Raw genomic sequence first — 15798 nt, 5'->3', positions numbered from 1 at the left:
GCTGTACCATTTCAGACTGCAGGTTAGGACTCAGCTGCATGAATGCTCCTCCATTAAAAAAAATCCTATACATAGAAAACTAACATTGCAGGGAGATGGTTAGGGTGGAGCCCTTCTCCTGAACATTTAGTGTTTACGTTTAGGGATTCTTTTTATTTCGATGAAGGTCCATTCAGTTAACTGAGCCCCTACTTGAAGTGGTACAGTTCAGAAACAGGTTCACTAAGAACTACATCAAAGTAGGAAGCCATGGTCCTTGTTCTCTGTATCATTTGCTAATGTGGGAAGAAGGTGGAGCACAAGTTCTTTGCTCCACCAGCATTTGCCTATCCAAGAATCTTAAAACAGGCAATGCACCCATTCCTCCCACTCACCCACCTCTCTTTTCTTTTTCTACCTCCCTGCCCCTATGACAAGGACTGTCAGCCTCTCTGCCTGTAGTTGCTATATCGAAGGCCTTATTCATGCATGTTTGGACAAATGCCCGAAAACCTTTTCCTGCATAGACAGGTTTCATATTGCATCAGTAACGTAGAGATCATTAAATGTAGAGATCATGTGGGTAGCACCATCCACACCACTGTCAGAGCAGCATGGGAGGTGCCCACAAGATCTCCAAAGTGGGAAGGGACATGCTATGACGTTAAACCATTTTAGGTTTGTGGTGCAGACATTCCCAATAGAATAAATAAAAAGCCCTCATGTAGACTTCCATCATTGCTGTGATGGTGGAATATGCGAAGAGGAAGGCTAACCTTCTGAAATTCCATTCTAGGCAGTTTATCCATTTGTGTTTAAAGTATTTTAAGTGTCTTGTTATTTTTTCTTGTTGCATAATTTGATGATGAATACTTGCAGTATGCTATCTTGTACAGCTTTATTATCAAAATGGTAATAACTATCCAGTGAAGGGCTACGCATGGACTGTTTCTTTTGAGCTTCTTACAGCAGGAGCCCATACAAAAATGCTTTTTACAGATGTGGTTTCTAAATGGAAATCAAACCACTTTTACCAGTGACATCTGGAAAGCAGATTGAACATTAGATGCATCTTAACAAAATAAAGGAGAAAGAGTAGCTTTCTGGTTCTAACAGTCAGCAGCAAAAATGGTTTTGTGTTGGTGGGTTATTGTGCTTAGTTTGTTGTCATTTCAGATGACCCACTGGAAGTTAGAGCACTAAATTCAGCTGACAGCTCTCACAGTTTAAAGCTGCATGACAAAAGCAAAGAGGAGCAATTTACTTATAAAATCATGTGGATAACATTTAGATTCCTTAGACGGAAAAGTATTAGAACAGGAATAGGCAACTTGGTGCCCTCCAGAAGTTTTGGACTACAACTCCCATAATCCCTGACCATTGGCCATGCTGTCTGGGGTTTATGGAATTGTAGTTCAAAACATTTGGTGGGCACCAGGTTGCCTACCCCTGTATTAGAACAGTATCTCAAGAACCTTCAAATATGAGGGTTCTACACTATAGTCCACAGGCCACTAACTCCTCAGTCAGTCCCTCTAATAGTGAATTCAGGTGGTGAGTACTGACAGAAATGAAGCCCAGATAGAGCCACTGAAAAGCAAGAGCGAGCATGCTCAAGGGAACAGAGGTACAAAATTTAGGATAACACCACTCCCACCACACCACCCCTGCCAAAGTCCAATGAGGTCTGAGTATCTTCAGTAGCCATTAAACATTAGCCAGAAAAGAAAAGTGACAAAGGTGGGGAGAATCGAATGAAGTATTCTGGAAGGAGGGCATGGCTGACTGGCTGGATTCCTGAACAGGAGCACTACTGCTAGGAGAGAGGATGCATGGCAACGTTTTGCTGCAGGACCCACTTATTAAAACTATGTCTGTCTGCAGCTGTCTCTCTCCGTAAGGTACCATTCGAAAGACCCATCCTAGAAGCATTATGAAGTTACACAGAATACAGCCCAGTCCCATCTAGAATGGGTCTATCCAATGTTACTTTGTTAACTAAGAGAGATAGAAACCTCAGCTGATCCTCAGAATGCTATCCAGAATTCAAGAAAGCCCAGATCGCAATGTCAGAACTTTGTGAAAGTGTTGCTATTGCTAGATCCAACCTCAAGAACTGCAAGTCAGGCCCAGGTACATGGATGAGGCAGAGACCGCTGTTGTCACATAACGTGCAGATAAGTAATTACAAATTCAACAATAAGATGCTATCGTATTAACAAATAATCCCAATAATATGTTAATAATAATTAACAGTCAACCCCGAGACTATAAGCCAGTGAAAAGTCTCTCTATAGTCTCCTAGTCGCCCTCACCCTACTTCAACCTCTTTTCCCTGACTCTGACTCTCCCAACTGCCTTGGAACGCTCCTTCCTGTCCATCACTCCTCCTCACCAGCTTTCTAAAAGGCCCAGGGCTTTACAAAGAGAGAGCCCCAAAACCAAACCACCCTATGTTCTATCATTAACCCCCGCCCAACTTTTAAGTTCTGTCCATTCTGAAGATACACAAGTACAACTCAACTACAGGGGTGGGCAACCTTTTTGGCAGGGCTGCAGGGCCACACTGGTGGGCAGGGCCAGCAATGGAAGCATGCGTACAGACACACACATAAACTCCCCCCCACACACACACACACAGACACCCTTCACACACACACACTTTCCTCCAGAGACACACACAGAGTTACATTGGCCATTAGACATCAAGGCACTGAACACTGGGATGGATTCCCTGAGCTTCCTACCTAGGGGCTAATGATGCTTTTGATCTCCACGAATTTGTCTTTCACATTCAGTAGTACTTGTGCTGTTACAGCTGCACTGGTGGACAGAGGGTGAGGGTGGATCATTCATTCAGGCATTCTTAGGATCAAATGGCTGAAGTAATCAGTTCAAGATATGCATTCATAGGTGCCTTACCAGTCCAATCACACCCGAGCACCTCCAGTCGCATCCCGATCCCTGCTGGAGACCACCTTTCTGGGTGAACCCTGATATACTGTGCAGGAACAGGATCAAACCTCCGAACTTCAGGGGTATCATAGTGCATGTTTCCTTCAAATATCTTGGAGAGAGAAACAGAGGTTAAATATGAGCCTCCTTGGCTACTATCCACCAAAAATAAATAGCTGGTTGAAGAAGTGTTCTGAAAGGGGCCGCAGCATTCTGGGACAGCAGTTGCTCTTTCCAGCTCATTTGAACTTTGTGTTCTATTGAGCAACAACCATGCCTGCTGTAAGAAATCAGAACAACCTGAAGAATGCGAGTGGTTACAAAGCAAGCACTGGAAAGAGGGAATGTGGGAATGCTGAAAAGAAACTTTTTCAACAGTTCCAACCCGATCTGTTTTTTAAAAAAGCTTTCAAATTACACAGAAGCTTCTCAAGTGCAGACATTTTTAGACCAAACCCAAACAACAGCGGAGACCATGTTATTTGCTTATCCAAGCTTAGTGTGTTGTCATCAGGTTGATTTGAGGAGAGGAGGTAGCATGAAAGCAGTTTTTCAAGTGTCTAAGAGACTACCATAAAGAAGAAATAGTATACCTATTTACCATTGCCTCTGAGGGAAGGTCAAAAAGTAAGGGATACAAGCTGTACCATGGCTGGCTAGGATTATAAAGAAATGCTTCCTAAGCTTAAGTGCACAAATGTTTGAACAATGGAACCAAGCTGTCTAGGGGAGTTGAAGAACCTCCTTCCCTGGAGGTTTTAAGGATGAATCTTGCTGTTGCAGGGGACAAGGGGACCAATAAACAAACCTCTGAACTATATCAATCTGTGAAACTGCTAGTAAGGCTACATTAATTTGATTCCAATTCAGTTATGTTTGCCCACTGCAGAGATGGCCTATAGGCTGCCTTCCACAACCTAATGTCCTCCAGGTGTGTTGGATTACAATTCCCATCATCTGGAGTCCACCAGTTTGGTGGAAAGGCTGGTCTATTGCTTGTGTGTCATGGCTTTTAGGAACAATGCTACAAATATAGCACAATGAGTTAGACACACTCTTGACTCAAATCCTACTCAAGTTGCAACAGATCCCATATAAGGCACAAAACAGATCTTAATGACCTTATGTTAGCCGTGATAGAGATTCATGAGTAAAACACAGCATAGCTTTCTGATATCTGTAGTGGACAGCTGTGCAAATAAAAACCAGAGAAGAAAAATCCCATAGTGTTGTACACAAAATGAAAAAGCCAAGATGGTTATCTTAAAAACAAATTTGATCTGGAGGGCAAGTACCTGAGAGGCAGTTTTGACTGTCTGGTCAAAATATGGCATTGTCACTTTGCTTCAGAATTAGGCCATGCTGCCTCCCCTCCCACCTCCCTATTGCCTCCCTGCACCAGAGCTTGTGGCCAAACCGAAAGAAGTTTCATGCAAGAGAAAAATATGCTGTTGCCAGGTGGAATGGAGTCCATTTGACAAAACCACACAGCATGCTTTGGCACAGAACGTGCATCCTCTTAGCCAGATCCTGATGTCAGATAGACCAACTCCAATCTGGTATAGCTCTCCTTACATCTTGTGTAAACACAACTGGCTTCTGGCTCTCTGTTTTGAATGGGTCTTTTGCCCCACATTTCCACAGTATTCCGAAGGGCATCTCTCTTTGAAGCCAAATGTACTACTTGTGTTTCTATAGGAATTTGATCCTCAGGCCTTCAAACAGATAAAATACATCACCCCAATGGGGGAAAAATGTAGCAGAACCTTCAATATACTCAAGCACTCCCTCATACATGGTGCCTAAAATATTTTTGATCATACAACGTGTGTATGTATGTATGTATTAAATTTCTTAATCGCCCATCTGGCTGGTCACCTGGCCCCTCTGGGCGATGTACAACAGTACAATTTAAAACAGTGAAATTATACATTAAAACATTATTTAAAAATACCCTAACCCACCACAAATGCCTGCCTGAACAACCAAGTTTTCAATGCGTGGCAGAAGCTCATTAAAGAGGGGGCATAGCAGAGTTCCCTAGGGAGGGAGTTCCATAGAGTGGGGGCCACCACAGAGAAGGCCCTCTCCCTCGTCCTCACCAGCCTAGCTGTCCTGGCTGATGGGACAGAGAGAAGGTCATCTGAGGCTGATCTCGTTGAGCAGCCTGTCTGGTGTTGCTGGAGGCGCTCCTTGAGATAGGCTGGGCCGGAACCATATGCAGTTTTAAAGGTCAAAACCAACACCTTGAATTTGGCCCAGAAAACAACTGGTAACCAGTGCAACTCCTTCAGCACTGGAGTGATGTGATCACACCAGCAGCTGCCTTTAATATTTGCTGGCCTAAAACTTTAGCAAGAGCACAGCATAATAAATGGTCAATGTCCTCCTTTTTTGTGCAGACTTGGCTGTTCACCCAGCTGATGAGGCCTCTTGAAGAAATATTGGGCCCTGTGCCCTCAATTTGTGACAGCCACTATTCTAACAGGTCCATTTCTTTGTGGACTCCTCATTCACGTGTCCTGGGAGTGAAAAGCTGAATATCATGTTTTAAATATTTTGATAATTAATATGTGTAATTTTGACATAATTTTAATTTTCTCACTTGCCTATAAGATTAGCTAAAGGGGAGGGGTGTCTGTCTCCTACTTGCAGCCTGAAGTAGTACAGTCTTCTTTACCACTTCAAGACTACCACCTTGTCCCCACCTCTTTCTGCATCTTGTAGAGACTGATGCCTAGATGGTAAACCTGTGTCTGGGCTGTACATAGAACCAGGAACACTCTTTTTTAAAAAAGGGAAGGAACACTCATGAGGCAAACAGAGTGAGGACAATGCTTCCTGCCTTCACTCTTCTAGAGTATTTCGTGGGTGGTGGTGGTGGTGGTGGGAGTGGCCCCTAGCAGCAATAATGCGCACAGCTGCCGCTACTGCTAACTCTGTTGCTTACTTTGCCCTTTGTTCTTGCTTCCGCTCCCCAAGTCATCAAAATTCCTCCCAAACTTCAGATTTGGCAACAGCATGATCAAGTTGCGAGTGGGAGGGATTTAACATTAGCCCGACATTTTTTTTAATAAGTTAATATGGAAAACTAGCATGCTGGAGGAAAAGAGAGTAGACTAAAACCCTTCTCTCTGACATCTGGTTTTCTATGTACAGAGAGTAGGGAGCTGGTATGAAGGGCCATTCAAGCATGTGAGCCTCCAGCTGCAATCTGAAGTGGAAAAGCCCATGCACAGGTTTACCATCTCAGTGAGAGGCAGGCCTCAGCCAGAGAGGGGTGAAGTAGGCTCCAAGCCTCTTCCCAGCTCCTGAGTGCTCATGTTTTTCAACTACAGAAGGATTATCCTGCTGCTGCACCAGCAGGAACTTTCTGACCTCCTCAGGGAATGGGTAGGACTCAAGGAAGGAAGCGTCTCCTCCCCCTCCCACTTGACAAGTACTGTCATGTAATCAGGCATGCCCCAAATGGGATAGGTTGGCTATTCTTTATTACTCAAAAGGGCAACTGGGCCAGGCGGTGGCGTGTGACATTTAAGGCAGTATTGTGGTTTACACAAGGACTGTGAACAAATGAATGGTTCCTTTCATGTCTCCTAAACCATACGCTCCTACTGGGGTGTATCCAGCCATGGTAAATCTCACCATGAAGAAAGAAACACATCTGCAGGGCAAGAAACAAATAAGAAAAAAAAGGTTTGTCCACAGCAGAGTCATATCAGTCGCTGCTTTCCAGCTGAGAGGTCCTACCTTAGGTTGCATTGTTTTGGGGTCCTGTATAGATTCCCAATCTTTCCCGTTCATGCTGTAGGCCACTTTAAATTTCTTCACAAAAGCTCGAGCCTCCGCCACACTGATGCTGTCGCCACCTCGGGCCCCTTGGATGATCACTCCTTTCACATTCTTTGGGACTCCCAGGTCAACCTGCAGCCACTCCTCCCCAGGTTGCGCTTGAGGGATGCGTGGGAACCATCCTGAGCGGCTGCTGACCAGCCGCGCGACGCTGGGGACCCAGTGATACTCTCTGGTAGAGGAAGCTGAGATGTGGGAGTCTGGAATGAGCCCAGAAAGCATCCCCAGCATGTTTGAACAGGGTGAATCTGTGTGAAAAGGAGCAGGGTGAGGAGAGAAATGAGTATGACACAAAATTAGGTTTATGATGTAAGCACCAGAACAGCACGGGAGGAGTAACATCCCACTGCGACTAACTGCTAGGCACTGAAATGTCAAAACACTTAAACCAGCTGTGCTTGACTTTATAACAGCCATCACGGGCTGCAGGGGCCCCTCGATGGGCGCTCAGAACATCCTCGCTATCGTAATCTTCATCCAAATGGCTCTCAGCTTCCAGCCAGCCTGGCCTTCCCCGCCCCCAGTCTCCCAAGTCAGTAAAAAACCACGTCCAGCAACAGCATCCTGGCTGCTCCTGCTGCTGCTTCAGTTCTCTTTAAAAATAAATACCAGTTAAGTCCGTTCAAATGAGAGAGAAACCACAACTGCAGACCATAATATGAAACAATTCAGAGGAAGGCTTGGCTCATATGGCCTTTTAACGTGGCAGGAAAATACCATTGGTACCACAACTAATGTGGGGGTGGCGGTAAGGGGAGAAACAGTCCTGCAAATACTCCAACAAGTCTAAAATGTGAGTGATGACCTTCGCTCAGAATGTTCTGGAAATTCTTCAAAAGGGGTTGAGCTAAGAAGTGTGAGCTGTAATCTCCACACATCAGAGTATTCAGTTGTCTGACTGCCATGCCAAAAGAAGCTAGTTGTGATGGCTTCACATCACCACCCCATACCAAAATGGTGCATGGGGTAGAGCTTGTTGGCCCATGCATGAACATCATATGATTTCCCATCACTGGATGACTACAACTTCGACAGATGATTTGCACATATGAAAAAACAAAAATATTTTATTTCCCCCCTTTGCTTTGAATGAGCCATTATCACCGACCACAGATTAGAGACTGAAGGGCCAACTGGGTCCTTACCCTGTGAGTTGTCCCTCTTTGTTACAAGTCTGCCAACCTCTCAGCTGCTGCAAGTATTACCCACCCCATGATTGGAATGGCACCAGAGATCATCTAGTCCTAGAGGACTTTTATATCACCTCATTCTTCTCAATAGATTCCGTTTATACATTCCGCTGTGAATCATCAAGTACAGAGAAATCGGGTGATGTACATGAATGTGTACATGAACTGGTGCGGAGTCTAGTAGGAAGGCAGCTAGAATGTTCTCTCTGCGTCTCTTTGAGGAGATGGTGACCTTTGGCAGATGTGTTTTTCTTTAATCCTCAGTCTCTGACACTGTCATATTTTAGAACATGAGGGAATTTTTCCTCAAGTCATTTTGGCTAATGACTGGGAGAGATGGAGCGAGTGGAGAAATACCTACAAACACTTCTGGCATTGTCCACCTTGCTCATAATTTGGATAATACAAGCAAATATGCCTGAGCAGTTCTAATATGGAGAATCCTGATACAGTGCAGAGCAATGGATTAGATCCACACAGGGCTGGCCCTACCATTAGGCAGAGTGAGGTCATCACCTCAGGTGGTTTTAGAAGACAGACATATGTGTACCATGCAGCCTGCCCTGTGGCTCCTAAGCTAGCCTGCTGCCCTCAGGTGAGGCGAAGGGTGCTGTCCCATCCCCAGTGTTGAATCTTACTTCAAGATTCAACTGCCCATCCAGTCAGTTTCTGTAGGTGGAATTGGGGCGGGGGGGGGGGAGCACCATCTTGTCCTTTGCCTCAGGCAGCAAAATATCTTGGGCCAGCCCTGGATCACACTTAGTAACGTGAGCTACATCTGAGCCACCAGGACCTTCTCCACCAATTAAACTTGTGCATCCACGAGCTGTTGCCATGGTGTGACTTGGGGCCAAATTTAACATGCTCCTTTTTCAATACAAGCAGCAGTTGCTGGAAGGGTGGGGGTGGCAGGAGCTGACAATTATTGGGGTTGCAACAGGTACCAACAGAGGCTTTCCTTCCAATGCAAACCGCAACTTCAAAGGTGCAATTTTCATCAGGACCACAGCAGAGAAAGGTTAAGCTTCCCTTCCCTGCCTGCTGCAATCTTGATAATTATCAGCCCACCTCCCCAACACTTTTAGTTAAGTTTCTAAAAATGTGCATGTTTTGAAAGACGAATTTTTAAGACGCCTTTAAGGCATATCTAGTTTGGCCTTCAGACTGACTGTCTTAATAACAGTTTTTAGTATGGACATAGTGCACTGGAGTGTTTGAAGTGCTTCTCTAACCATGAGCCAAAACAGCACCTCCCTCTGCCCTCACTGCCTCGGAGTTCACAGTTGCAGCAGAGCCAGGCTTTCTGGGACCCCCGAGTCCCTGCCTGCCCCTTTTTTCACTGCAGGGCCCAGGGCCCACCTCACACACCAGCAGATCCCTCTGTATATGCACCATGGCCCCAGTGAAGGTCTTTCCTTCAGCCATTCCTGTCTGGTGTCTCCTCAGGCAGGCAAGAGAGGTTTGTATGCCTTCCTGCTCTGTCTGCCAATGCCTCCATCCCCTAGGCCACTGTTTCCAGTTGTTCTTCATCCTTGCCTAGAAGTGTGTGTGTGTGTGTGTGTGTGTGTGTGAGAGAGAGAGAGAGAGAGAAGGGAGGGGGCAGGGGCTTGCATGCCAGCAGCCCTCTGTCACTTCTGCTTGACTGGGTTTACATCCAAGCCGTGTCAGTTGCACAGCACCTGAAAACATCCCAGATTTTTAAAAAAAAAAAACTTCGTAAGGTGGGTGAGTATTATTATCCCCATATTGCAGATGGGTGGCTGAAGTTGAGAGTGACAAGTAGCTTATACTACACTACGTCAGCTGCAGGTTGGGGCAGGGTGGCTTTCCTCCAGAGGAAAAGCCTTGGTGGACTGGTTGCAGCTTGTGGGCCATGTTCCCAGACTAGACTGATGCCTCCCAAACCTATACTTCTACAGTGTCATGACATAAACCAGCTGCGTTAAGTCTCAGAGAGTTCCAGATGTCTCTGCACAGGAGGCTGCCTCCATGGTGCCAGTGGCTGCCACTGGGCTAAGTCCTACATTCATGAGCAGAGCCCAAGCTTGGCTGGTGGCCTCTCTGCCATACGCTGGAGAGTCTTACTCAACAAAAAAAGCACAATTGAAAATGCACACCTGTGATCCGACAGCCATAGAGCTCCAGTCGGAGGGCGATCCCACTGTGCCAAACTTGGGGGCGGATCCGCACAAACCGAGTCAGCACTGGAGCATGGATCTTGTTCAGAACCACTTCAGAAGCATCGGTGTTCGCCTGGAATACCTGGAAGAGAGAGAAAGAGAGAGTTAATATAGCTTTACCTTTTCCTAAGCAAAATCAGAAAGAATGGGATGAGAGAGGAGAGAGGAGAGAGGTAAGAAATAAGGCAATGGTCCAAATGGTAGTGCAGAACAGCAGAAAAGTTAATGGGCTATGGTTGCCAACTTTTCAGTTAGCCCCAATTTCTTTGCCTTTCACAGCACCCTAATCCACAGACGTTTGCAGATTATGGTGTTTAACTCTATGGCATGAAAACCTTCATCTGCTGATTTCTTCCGATCAGGCTGCTGTTAAAAGCAAAGAGTAGTCCAGGATGTGTGGTTTTGTTTTTTACTGGCCAGCTGGCAAAACTAAGTAGGACCGATGGGACCTTAGCTCTGTCCTACTCCATCAGGACAGTAACTTAAATGCAGTCCCAGACAAATCAATTAAATAAAAAGAGCTTCTGGTTTTTGATGGGCAAGTCTGCAGTACTTTGGTATAATTCCAAGGAGCGCAAGATGTTCAAAACACTCCTAAAATCTAGATCCCACTTGCCTGAAATAGAGCATACAAGCAAAGATTAGCAGTATTAGTTGAACTAGTGACTCTATGCATTTGTACTTCAGTTTCAATATTTACAAAGTGGGCGTAGTAATAATGATTCTCTTTCATAAATGTTGCCGATGCAGATTCAGATTAATAAAGGAATATTGCTATAATTGGAATCCTTTAGTTTCTGCCATGTACAAACCAATCTTTCCAAAGAGAAGCAAGGCAGTCATTTCCTTTCCATGCACACTCACCTGCATATACACGCACACACAAAATAAAAACAATTTAAACGAGATCTTCATTTGGTGCAACGTATGTTGCAGTATTATTCAAACAAACTCCTGTCTTACCAGATGGCGATAATCAATAATTACCATATGGACCAGTTTCCCCCCCCTCTTCCTTCCACTATTTTAATAGCTTGGGTTAGTGTCAGCATATTTTGTTTCAGGCTTTGTGTTCTATGTGCAGAAGAAGAGGAAAGACAAAAAGAAATTCTAGGAAGAAAACTACCATTACCACCCTGGGCCATTCAAGTCTGTGCTTTTGGGACACATTCTCTGCATGCCAGAATTTGGGGGTCTCATGGCTAAATCACTGTCTATTTTTCAAGCCAGATAATACAGTTTTCATACAGTTTTCTCTTGCATGTATTTTGCTAGGTGCAGGAAACTCTGCCAAGTTTGCATTTGCTTTTGCATGTATCTCTTCAATGTTGGATTAAGTAGAACTGAATCTAACTAGCACTGACCGAAAAGCAAAAGTTAAACTACTTAATCTTAAGAGTCCTGGGATTCAAGACAAGGTATTGTTTGAAGATCCAGCAGCATTTCCCTCATATTCCAGGGGAACCAGCATTAAAGGGATAATGCAGATGTTTCCTGGGTTTGAAACAATTAACTTCAGTCATCTCAGGGCAGAAATAGTTTGCCAGAGTCTATGTATCACAACTGCAGTGTCCTCTCTATGAACTTGTTCTCTGCACGAATGCATGGGGATAGCCATTCCCCAGCATGAAGCGTGGGAACAGAGGCACTGATGTGCACCACGAGAGATCACAGCATGCAGATAGAGCTTGTGTGGGCCTTCCTAGTCTGATGTTGCTTCTATAAATTTAAATGAGAAGATGATGCCCTCAAGAATGCACAGTGTAATTCATCACTGCATTCCCACAGCCAGCCTCAAAACCATCTGACATTAAGGGAAAGGGGTGTCCAGGACAATGTTTGTTACTTCCAGGCAGCACCTGTCATTTCACGTTTTTATAAAAGCTACAGTAAGGGCCAGAAATATTGGAACAAGGGTAACTGTTTTGGCAGTTGGCCTCTGTACACCACCACATTGAAGTTGAAAGGAAACACACCCAGATGGGAGTGAAGTCAGGACTTTCAGCTGTAATTCAAGGGGTTTGACAAAAGTGGGGCACTAACCATTCAGGAAGTACAGCCAGTGGCATCCCCCCCCCCATCGTTGGGGGCTCATAAGTAATGGAACAAACCAACATCATTGCAAACTTAAGGATCACCTTTAATACCTGGATGAAAATCCTTTGCAGTCAATGACTGCCTGAAGTCTGAAACCCATGTTGTTGTTGTTCAGTCATTAAGTCGTGTCTGACTCTTCATGACCCCATGGACCATAGCACGCCAGGCCTTCCTGTCCTCCATTCTCTGGTTTCTTCCCTCGAGATGCTTTGCCAGGCCTTTACTGCAGCTGCCTTCAGCTGCTGCTTGTTTGTGGGTCTTTCTGCCTTCAGTCTTGTCTTCAGGAAGTGAAAAGCATGCTCTGTTGGGTTGCGATCAGGTGACTGACTTGGCCATTCACGTACATCCTACTTCTTTGCCTGGAGAAACTCTTGGGTAGCTTTTGCTGTACATTTTGGGTCATTATCCATCAGCAATATGAAGCGGCGTCCTATCAGTTTGGCAGCATTCGGCTGATCTGAGCAGAAATTATAGCCCTATACACTTCAGAATTCATCCTGCTGCTTTTATCAGCAGTCAGGTCATCTATAAACACCAGTGACCCGGCTCCATTGGCAGCCATACCTGCCCATGCCATAACACTGCCTCCACCATGTTTGACAGATGATGTGGTATGCTTTGGATCATGAGCTGTTCCTTTCCTTCTCCATACTTTTCTCTTCCCATCATTCTGGTACAAGTTAATCTTGGTTTCATCAGTCTAAAGAATTTTATTCCAGAACTGGGCAGGCTTTTTTAGGTGTTTGCTGGCAAAGGCTAATCTGGCCTGTCTGTTCTTGAGCATTACTAGTGGTTTGCACCTTGTTGTGAAGCCTCTGTATTTACATTCATAAAGCCATCTCTTGATTGTAGATGTTGACAATGACATGCCTACCTCTGCAAGAGCATTCTTGACCTGGCTAGATGTTGTGAAAGGTTCCTCTTCACCATGAGCAGAATTCTGCGGTCATCCACTTTAGTTGTCTTCTGTGGTCTTCCAGGCCTTTTGCTGTTGCTGAGCTTGTCAGTTAATTCCTTCTTTTTCAGCATGTTCCAAACTGTTGTATTGGCCACTCCCACTGTTTTTGCTATCTCTCTGATGGGTTTATTTTGTTTCCTCAGCCTAATGATGAACTCCTTCACTCGCATGGACACCTCTTTGGAACTCATGTTGGGAGCTCTAGTGAATAGCTACCAAATGCAAATGTAACACTCAGAACCACCTGCAGGCCTTTTATCTGCTTGATTGGTCATGGGGCATCTAGTAAACAGGCCACACCTGGCCATGCAGCTGCTTGTCAGCCATTCCTTTCATTACTTATGAGCCACCAATGATGTGTGTATGCCACTGGCTGTCCTTCCTGAATGGTTAGTGCCCCACTTTTGCCAAACCCCTTGCATTACAGCTGAAAGTCCTGACTTTGCTCCCATCTGGGTGTTTCCTTTCGACTTCAACGTGGTGGTGTACAGAGGCCAACTGCCAAAACAGTTATCTTTGTTCCAATATTTCTGGCTCTGACTGTACACCTGTAGATCACACCCCAAATTCCTCTTGCTAATGTGGGTGGCAAATTGCAGCCATGTGGACATCCTAGGAGAGAGGGCAGTGGCAAGGACCAACAGCAGGTGCTTCAGTGGTATCTGGGCCCCAGCAAATGTGAGCACTGCTGACACTGGCCAGGCACAGGGATGGAACAGAATTATTACAATGGAAGACACCATATGAGTATAATAAGATATCATTATTGCCTGGAAAGGCATATGCAAAATACATCCAGAATTTTTTTTTATCTCGGGTTTGGCATGGGAGCAGAGCTCTTCTTCACAATATTCTGTTCAAATGAGGTTATGATTATTATCACTATCATTATTATTACATTTACTATTATTACTGAAACTTAAAAGCCTACAGGGAGAATTCATCAGCCTGTATGAATGGCTCTTGGGAGTCCAGCACATCCACTCAAGAGACTGCACTAGCAGGGTCAGAAGGACTCAGAGATAAATCCATGACAGCCCATTTTCATTGTTAACAACCATGCCACAGCCAGAGCAGGCATTTGTAGTGGTAGGCTCTTGCCTTTAGGACAGTGAAGTCAAGCAATATTGCAGTGAGGACTTCGCCTGCAAATCTGTGTTGATAATTGGGATTTGGAGTAGATTTAGGGTGGAACAGAAATGCTAATCCAAAGAATATATATCACGCTGGTACCGTTTAGAAACACAGCATGGTTGATGTGTTTTTAATATCCTACTTTATCCCAGCAGACACCCCCCCCCCCTTTCCTTTGCTCAGCAGTCACCAAATACCCTGCTTGCAGCAGGAGGCCTGGAAGCATCAGTATCTGCTGTGAGTGGTCTTCATGTGTGCCACTATCCAAGAGCGTGTGCAAGGATATATTTCGACACTGTAGTAAAGCCTGCAGCTTTGCATCTACCCACAAAGCTGATCTGCAGCATATCATCTAAGAACTTAAGACAAGAGAGACCCATCTGGCCTTCGTGCCTGCCCCTCTTCCAATTTCCCTCCTAATCCTACTTTGCTGCTTTCTCAACTTTTGCTTCAACCTCTTCCTTCTCCAAACACATATCTAGGTGTCTCTGAAATTTATTTATCTTTCCCCCCTTTCAGCCACCTTCTCTTCTGATGTGTTCCATATGGTGATTGCTCCTTATCGAACTTATTTCCTTAGTTTACACACTATTTTTTTTAAAGCCTCCTTTGCCGTGTGAAAGTTATATGAGGTAATTCTTTATCTGAAGTGGTGCAGCATGCTATTAACTTTAGCAACTCTCATTTCCTCATTTATACCCTTATAAGAGTTGGAGGAATGGGGGAGGGGGGAGTTTTATGGGTGCATCATCTTTATCGATCCTTTCTGCAAGCCTGATCGATAGCCCTCAGATAGGGGTCTAATTTCAAAGCTGGAAAAAAGAAGTGTTAACAACTTTACTGCTGCATCACAACTTCAGGCTACATTCACTAGATACACCATGATTCAGCCAGGTGCCTAATTCCAAACAGATGGGCAAAACCTGAAGGTTTCTGAATTCTTCTTATCCTGGCCTTACCTCCAGAAATTGCAGGATTTAGGTGTGTGTAACTTGCAATAAAAATCAAACACAGCACTCCTAGACAGACTGTGCCATTTCAAAGGCCAGGGAGCAGCCGCTGTTATCCAGGGCTTCACCCTCTCCTGAGCAATAATATTCTCCCTGCTACTCCACAGAGAGTGATACAGAGCACAACATCCAAACTGAATTACTTCCAGCATTTATTTCAAGGAGTTTAAAAGGCAACAATATTATCTCTTAAATTCTATACAGCTTCAGTGTCTTTGTCGCTCCTCTTGACAGTGCCTTTGTTACAAACTAGTGCCACTAAAAGCCCCTGCAACATTATCTTGATCACATTCCCCAAGTTTGCTTTCCAAGTTCAAGACGGCTTCACGTATCACTCTCCTTGATGTTTAGGATCAGGATGCTCCCAGGAAGAGGGATTTCTTCAAGTGCTGGGTACTGTGGATTCAGCACTCCTGATGCCTGCCAACTGGCCCACCAGCCGA

General features: G+C 44.9%; 1 protein-coding gene across 2 annotated transcripts in view; it reads right to left on the bottom strand.

Moving 5' to 3' along the window:
- Positions 1-15798, bottom strand: part of NRP2 (neuropilin 2) — a 228783-nt gene that overhangs the window by 88349 nt on the left and 124636 nt on the right. For both annotated transcript variants that reach the window (XM_084818435.1, XM_084818442.1), the window contains exons 8-10: positions 10094-10238; positions 6685-7034; positions 2902-3046 (exon numbers count right to left, since the gene is read on the bottom strand). In XM_084818435.1, coding sequence (XP_084674561.1) covers positions 2902-3046; positions 6685-7034; positions 10094-10238 — 640 coding nt within the window. The remainder of the gene's footprint in view (positions 1-2901; positions 3047-6684; positions 7035-10093; positions 10239-15798) is intronic.

Source organism: Heloderma suspectum, chromosome 1 (assembly GCF_057233095.1).
Source record: "Heloderma suspectum isolate Gila_16-S chromosome 1, 16-S_ref, whole genome shotgun sequence".
Classification (NCBI taxonomy): Eukaryota; Metazoa; Chordata; class Lepidosauria; order Squamata; family Helodermatidae; genus Heloderma; species Heloderma suspectum.
Note: the sequence above shows the minus strand (reverse complement) of the source record. Positions and strands in the feature narration are given on the sequence as shown.